The 7,774-nt window shown below is 38.7% G+C and overlaps 2 protein-coding genes across 3 annotated transcripts; one reads left to right on the top strand and one right to left on the bottom strand.

Moving 5' to 3' along the window:
* Nucleotides 1–1,600: 1,600 nt before the first annotated feature.
* folr (folate receptor) lies at nt 1,601–3,985 on the bottom strand. The gene is made up of 5 exons (XM_044031635.1): nt 3,816–3,985; nt 2,815–2,947; nt 2,453–2,641; nt 2,179–2,314; nt 1,601–1,939 (listed from the first exon to the last, which is right to left on the bottom strand). Exons 2-5 carry the CDS (start codon nt 2,941–2,943, stop codon nt 1,665–1,667), a joined length of 729 nt encoding a protein of 242 aa, XP_043887570.1. The 5' UTR covers nt 2,944–2,947; nt 3,816–3,985; the 3' UTR covers nt 1,601–1,664.
* A 1,098-nt stretch (nt 3,986–5,083) lies between these two features.
* anapc15 (anaphase promoting complex subunit 15) lies at nt 5,084–7,448 on the top strand. 2 transcript variants are annotated; one of them, XM_044031636.1, is made up of 5 exons: nt 5,084–5,144; nt 5,455–5,576; nt 6,027–6,086; nt 6,342–6,482; nt 6,625–7,448. In XM_044031636.1, the coding sequence occupies exons 2-5, from the start codon at nt 5,457–5,459 to the stop codon at nt 6,670–6,672; spliced, it is 369 nt and encodes a 122-aa protein (XP_043887571.1). In that variant the 5' UTR covers nt 5,084–5,144; nt 5,455–5,456; the 3' UTR covers nt 6,673–7,448. The 2 variants fall into 2 exon arrangements, with proteins under 2 accessions (XP_043887571.1, XP_043887572.1); XM_044031637.1 differs by having other exon boundaries at nt 6,583–6,644.
* Nucleotides 7,449–7,774: the final 326 nt, after the last annotated feature.

Genomic DNA, 7,774 nt, shown 5'->3' with positions numbered 1-7,774 from the left:
CTTAAAATGTTGTAATTTGCATTATGGGGACTTGCTTTTTGTCCCCACAAGGAAGACAATAATGTCCAATCCCCATAATGTGACTGTGTAAACAGACTTAGGTGCCCACAACATTAGTAATACCTGGACACACACACATGCATGACACACACACACATACACACACACACACACACATACACAGTGTGGTGCCATAGCCAGAAACAGAAATAGCTTTGGGATGGCTGCTGTCCCTGTGGCTATTAATACGCTGCTTTTCTGAGGTCACTGACAACACACACCACCCTGCCCAACTCTCCCTCACGTTAACTCAGCCTCTTTTCTCTCTTTTGCCATGTATGTGTATGTATGTGTGGGTAATTACGCCACAATTTATGATTCAGACTTTTTTTGTGGGCAACTAGTGGAAAAGAAAATACACTAAAGAATGGCTTAAGTCAGAATAAAGCATGGGGATCTACGAAGTGGGATGGTTGTTTCCTGTTGTTTGCCAGTGCTGCCCCTACACCTGGCTACAGTGTGTGTGTGTGTGTGTGTGTGTGTGTGTGTGTGTGTGTGTGTGTGTGTGTGTGTGTGTTGTTAACTATCAACAAGGCAATAATGGCCATTGCACACCCAAAAATGAATTTAATTTGGGCCTGATAGTGATGCACCTCTCTGTGTATGAGTTGAATGTGTGCAGATAAAAAGAGATAGGAAAAATGTGCTGGGATTCAGAGCTAAACATGCAATCTTGAATGATACAGGGTGTCGTCATGAAGGGTATGAATGTGAGTGAGTCTTAGAAGGGAAACATGAAGATACTGTTAACTGGCTGCATCAGTTATGACTTTAAAAGAATAATCATATCAGGCCTTGATTATGAAATGAAACAGTGCAGAATAAAATGTATTATACTCTTCATCTTTGTTCAGCCAAGATCCTCTATCATAAGCCCAACTACAAAACCTGTGAGAACATATTTGCACGTGGCATTGACACACACACGTATACACACACACACACACACACACACACAGGAAACCCATAATTACCAAGCAGGGGAGCCCAATGCTCAGGCCCTGTGCTAAGACACAGAGCCAGCAGCAGTTCCAGGGTCAGTTTTGAAGGCGTTCATTGTTAAGATGATCCATAGTCTAAACTGAGGAGTAATGTCATCCCAGAGATCTACAGTCATACACTGTACAGCATGTCCTGTCATGCTTTGTCCAGACACACAAGTTTATTTATTTCAAATTTCTCTCCAAATGATGATTTCAAACCCATACAGTCCTTTTCTAGTCACATAACTGCTGTGCTGTCTTGATGTTTTCTACCTTTTTTGTCTGTTTTTAATCAGAAGAAAGCTGAAAATCCACCACTGCTCAGTTTTTCTTCAGTTTGAAATTTGAACCCATTTCACACACAAATGATCACACCAGGTTGACTGGACACAGTGTAACGATAAGAACAAGATGCATAAACATAGGGAGACAGCAAAGAGAACTATAAATCTCAAAGATAATAAACCGTATGCAGATTAAAATATTTAAAATCACTCAGAGCGGAGCAAGAATCTTGCCATGGCTCAGACAAGGACAGAAACAAATCAACAGGAGAGTATTTTAAATAGGTTTTATTGAGACCACTAAGGACACATATGATATCATATGAAGGATATCATATTAGGACATCACCACAGACAGAGATGCAAACGCCAGGAAAAGTAGCATTGTAAAGGCAAAACTCTGGTGTTGCTGTGCGTTGTTCAGGTAGTACTCGGCTACTTTCCTGTTGGGGTTTGGCCCAGTGAACCAGAGCTGCACACAGCGGCCTGAGGTTTTGGAGAGGCTGGTGTACAGGTAGGAGTTGGACCAAATTTGTTCACACATGGACTTGGGTGTGGGGTAAATTTCGGTCCACTTTCTGCACTTGCTTTGATCAGGACATTTATTTATACCTGTATGAAATAAGGAAATCAATTTGTAATTTGTAAATTTAAGTGTCTTTATAACATAATGATGCGAAAAGTGCATTGCCGTGCAGACACAAAATGCAGATTGAAGAGACAGACCATAATAAGTTATTTAAGCCATTTAGCATATAATTTATTATTGTTCAAAACAAAAAACAACATTAAACAAGACAGTGTGAGCAAATATCTGGTTTGTGTGCATATGAGAGGTATTTTGTGTTCACCTGAGCTCCAGTCCCATCCCTTGTGCCAGTCAGTCTTGCATGTGAAATCTTCTTTGCAGTCTTCCCACCAGGTGTGGCAGTCCTCCACACACAGAGGCACATCTACGATCCGCTCCTTGCGCCAGCTTTGATCCACCTGATCACAAATTAATACTTAGAGGACAGTTGCAGTACTATGCCATGTAGATGAGGTATAGTCATGTCATGTCCTTACACTGCCATCTAGTGTTGCAAAGTGCACACATAAAAGAGAGCACACATTTATTGTACTCACTTTTTGTATCCAGGGTCCCAAGTGAGGTGAGCACTCATAGAAGCAAGTGTCCTGGACGAAATGTTCCCTGCACTTTTTGCTCATAAAACCACAATGATCCCAGTTGAAATTGTACAGGTAAGAGTTATCGGCGTGGGCCTCTTCGCTGGTGTTGGCTGTGCAACATGCATTGTCACGCCAGGGAGTACACTGGAGAGGAAGAGCAAAGATGGGTCACTTTATGCTGTTGAGCTGAAAACATTTTATTCAGCCCTGTGCCTGAATAAGATGCAGAAGCATGGTCAGAAAAAACTCTATTTAGGTACTTATGTCTCCAAGCAAGATAACATTTAATTTGTTCTGACATGGATTTAAATTATCACCTGTCCATAAAGTTTTCCCTCAGGGCCAGGCTCTACTTTGTGGTGTTTGGCATCCATACACATGTTGAGTTTATCTAGAGACAGTGTGCCACTGAAGAGGACAAGCAGCAAGGACAGTTGGACCCACATGGCTCTGTGGAAAAGAGGCATCAACATACATCACTCTGAATTTCTGAACAAACACAAATAAACAAGAATAGGAATGACAGACAACACCACATGGTGATGTCTGTATAGTAGTTTGGGTTTTATATATACTGTGCATTAGGCAAGGTTTCTTCAGGTGATTCATGTTTTTAGCCATTGTCATGCCCTTTGGTGTTCCTTTTCTATATTTCTAATTTCACAGGTATCAGTTGTTTCTGTAAATATAGTATAGATAAGGCCTGGTATATGTGGTGCAAAACCACAAAACTAGACATGACATTCAGAGAAACACCCACCTGACACACATTTGTCATTTTCCTTTCAGAGAAAAAAACCCCCCATGAATAATATAAAATGTAGTTGCAACAACTGTCATTATTACAGATAATGAGGCACATGGCATAATGTCTGATAGGCTTTGCTCCACTGGGTTTTGCAAATAATACACATTGTTACATTACCTATGTAAAATGTAGCAAGTTTATTCAGATTCATACAACTGTATGTGTATGTGATTGTTTTCAGTTAAAGATACTGTGTGTGTTTGTGACAATGGATAAGTATATGCATTAGTGCTTCTGAAAGCAGCTAGAACAATGAGTCAGAGAGTAGAAACTCTTTCTGTCTATATCATTGTTATAAAGAAAATAAAAATCACAACACATTATTAAACCAATAATTTGGGAAGGAATAGGGAATAAGGAAAAATATTCTATATTGTAAACGGTATTTAGAAGCAAAGCACATGCCATTGAGAACCATATAGAACAATTTAAAGGAAATAAACTTACACTACATTTATTCCCTACTATATAATGTACAAGATCAAGATATCATTTACTGATTCACTTTACCTTGTTAGATTTTTCAATAGTTCCTTCCGATTACTGCAAAGAGGGTTAACGTCTCCAGTCACCCTTTACTCACTAGACAAGACTAAACAAGATTTAGAAGGAGCACATCTGTTCTTATATGTGTATGTGCGTGTATGACTAGCACCTAACTGAAAGTTGCAAGTTTCCAAAGTCCAAAGTCTGACTTCCAAGTGTGCGTGTGCGTGTTTGTGTGTGTGTGTGTGTGTGAGATTAAGTGAGAAAGTTAGTGTGTGTCTGTGTTATAATCAGAATGTGAATTGTATCTCATTGCGAGGAGGGTTTGTCTTATCTCAAGGTTTTTCCTTCTCTTACACACACACGCACGCACACACACACACACACACACAAACATGCACACCCAGCATATGGCAGTGTGACCTGAAAGAGTTGTATTATGACAATTAAGTTGAGTTGCAGTCTCCTGACTCCACTAAAACATTACTTAACATTATTCATGTGAGTGGTCACATTCTGGGAACGTGCACACATTCTGAATCCATTTTATTTATGTAAGAGCATTTGACATGTGTTTGTGTTTACAAGTATTGAAGATAATACTCTGCATATGTGAGCGGTAATTATGAATTCTGTCACTGAAAAATACATTTCAGTGACTAATAAAAATAAGGGTTGTGAAGTTCTATAATGTGTCCATAATATTTTGTCCACCTCTTGTAATGGGCTTTAAATAGGGCACTTCCTACTCTGTGACACAATATACTACGTTGTGTGTGTGGTTTAAAAAAAACCCATATATATACAGTCTTATTGTTTCATTTTGTCACAACACAGGTGAAAACATGACTGTAAAATTAAAATATGAATAATGATGTGCTTGCTGACCTACTATCACAAGGTCAAGTGTGAGACACTTCAACTGAACGGTACTTATAGCATGATGACATGTGGAAAAGGCCATTTTTTTTGGATGTGGACACAGATCCAGATTCAGGAGTTTTATTTTATGTTGTATTTTGTTCCCTGAAAACAGTTAACCTTGTGAGATTGGAGGAGTACAGCGAATATTGACCCTGAGGGAAACTGGGTGGCCTTGGCGGAGGCTTGCTCACTGTGCTTTCTTTAGTTTATAAAAAGGGTTGTTTTGTTAATATTTTACCAACTTTATACAACTAAATGCATCTGGAATGATTAGTGTTAATGCGTATTTCAATTTTTCCGGCGGCGTTACTCCACTTAAGCGGAACTCTTGCAAAGTGACTGGAAGAGAGGACTCTTTTAAGAGAACACCAGCGACTTCCGGTTAAATTTATTTTGAATTTCGGGAAAGCTGCACCGTGAAATCGGCAGGTATTTATGCTAAAACTCACTTCAATTTTGAATAGCAAGTTATTATATGTCACTTTTTACACAGTACTATTAATAGATGTGACATTGTTTGTTTGTCGTTATATATGAAGACTTTAATTCCCAGGCGCGACCTTTACTTATCGTATAAAATACAAAAATACGAACATGAGACTAATGGACACATTACTGTTCTGATGTTTATCGCTTTGTTGCTCGACTAAATACGCTACATATATGCACCCCCTGGCCTGTACACGCTACAAACACACTTTCTGATAAAACTATGATTGTTGTCGTCCCTGTGTGACAGATATGTCCACGCTGTTCCCTTCTCTCTTCCCCCGGATAACTGAGACCCTGTGGTTCAACCTGGATCGACCCTGCGTGGACGAGACCGAGTTGCACCAGCAGGAACAGCAGCACCAAACCTGGGTAAATAAACAACAACAATATCCCTGGTGAAACATTCATATAGAAGATCATGGCATCAATCCAGTAAATAGCTTCCATGTCATGTCACCCACTGACTACAAACCTATTTACTCTATACTACTAGATACTAGAATGGTACAAGCATAGAGTATATAGAGTCTATATACTCTATGCTTGTACCATTCTAGTATCTAGTACAAATAGTTAAGACTGATAGACAGATGATACTGGACTGACTGATTATGTTTTTTGGGCAGCTGATTGGTATGTAACAGGTAAAAATGTCCGGTGGTGATATTACAGCCAACATGAAAACAAAACACACAAAAAAATGTGTTCTCAAAGTTGTGATATTTGTGACCAGAATATGTTCAAAGCTGGACATTTTATATTCTTATATATGACAGAATCAATCAGGCTCTCATGTCATGTTTGTTTTTCTTCTGTCAGTTGCAGAGCATTGCAGAAAAGGACAACAACTTGATGCCAATTGGGAAACCTATTTTTGAGGTACTGCATGTTCATAGTCTGTAACATGTATTGCATCAATGGCCTCCAGATCTCAATGTACAGCTCTAACAATTTACTCACTGTTGTAGTAAATAACTCCTGTTTACAACATTAATATGCACTAACAAAAGTAAAAGTTGGAAATTGTTGCACATCATGTCACAAGACCTACTCACTCCTGAGTGTATTTGCCTATTTAGATGCCCCTCAAATAAGCAGTCAGGGTTTTTTTTTTTCTCTTTTTACTGGGCTCAGGGAGGATATGAAGAGGAGGACGAGGAAGATGACGAGGATGAGGAGGACAGTGAGGAAGATTCTGAAGATGAAGAAGACATGCAGGACATGGATGAGATGAATGACTACAATGAGTCTCCTGATGATGGCGAGATCAACGAGGTGCTTTAATACATAATTTGTATAATCATTTTTAACATTAAGAGCACAGAATTCACTTAAATGACTTTGAGTATTGTTTTCTTTTAATTTCTCTCAACAGAGAAATAACAGTCCCTAATCTGGATCTGTTTGTGTCTGTCAGGTGGACATGGAGGGAGCAGAGCAAGACCAAGATCAATGGATGATTTGAGGCAAAAGACAATTTTAGTTTCCATCAAGCTCTCTGGTGCTGGATACCTGCTCGTAGAATATGACTGCTGCTCCTTGGAACATAATATTCAGATAGATGTTGAGTAAAAGTGTCCCCTGACAAGCAGCAGTCGCTGAAATGCTATGGATGTCATTGGACATAGGTGTGAGCTTCTCTTAAATAAGATTCTGTAAAATGAGCGCATGGCTGTACGGTATGGAAATGCCACTGTGTACATTTTTTGTGGCCAACTGTGGAGCTGGTAAATACATGTCACCTTTCAGGTGAGTCACAGCAGTTACACATTGTGTTTTACAGGAACTGTTTAAAAACACTCATAAACTGTTGTTTTATAGCTAGTCAGGTACACAACCACTCAGTGACATTATTCCATTGACCTGTCATTTCAGCTTTGACCGCATATCTTCAGTCATGTGTCACATTCCAACCTTCCAAACAGCTTATTGAGCACACACTGCAGTACAGTCAGCTAAATATTTTTTTTACTAATTAAGGACACTTACAAACCTTAACCACAAAGTCCAATTCTGTCTCACAGCTTATGGACTTTATAACAAGTAGAAATCATAGTGTTTTTGTGAACACTGCCGTAGTTCATTAACAGTGAAGAATTTCAATTGAAATACTAATACACACACAGCGGCCATCCAAGTTGTCTCATGTTTGTCTCAAAAAGTATTGTTTACAAGGCGTTGATTGTACTGAAAAAAGAGGCCTTGACTGTTTTTTTATTAAAGTAACTTATTTTCATGAAATTATGATTTGACTTTGTTTACTAGATTTTAGTTTCTCATTAATAATGGACACAAAGTGTAACATGGTATACTCGTGTGGAGTCTCATGAGATAGATTTTGTGTCGTAAAGTCGAAGATCTCTGTGCTGCTGTTGTCCATAGTTCATAGGTGAACATTTACTGTCAGGTGAGATTTTAACAGGTAATACATTTCCCAGTTAAACCAGTCCATGCAGTATGTTTTATGGATTTAGCAAAATTAACATTTATTTTTTTTTTTCCACTGATGTCATTTTTTTTTTTTTTAAATATTAAAAACTATTTTTTAACCCAGGAGAGGGCGCTGG

This window comes from Solea senegalensis, linkage group LG8 (genome assembly GCF_019176455.1).
Source record: "Solea senegalensis isolate Sse05_10M linkage group LG8, IFAPA_SoseM_1, whole genome shotgun sequence".
In the NCBI taxonomy this organism is placed as follows: Eukaryota; Metazoa; Chordata; class Actinopteri; order Pleuronectiformes; family Soleidae; genus Solea; species Solea senegalensis.
The sequence above is the reverse complement of the archived record's forward strand: the minus strand, read 5'-3'. Positions and strand labels throughout refer to the sequence as shown.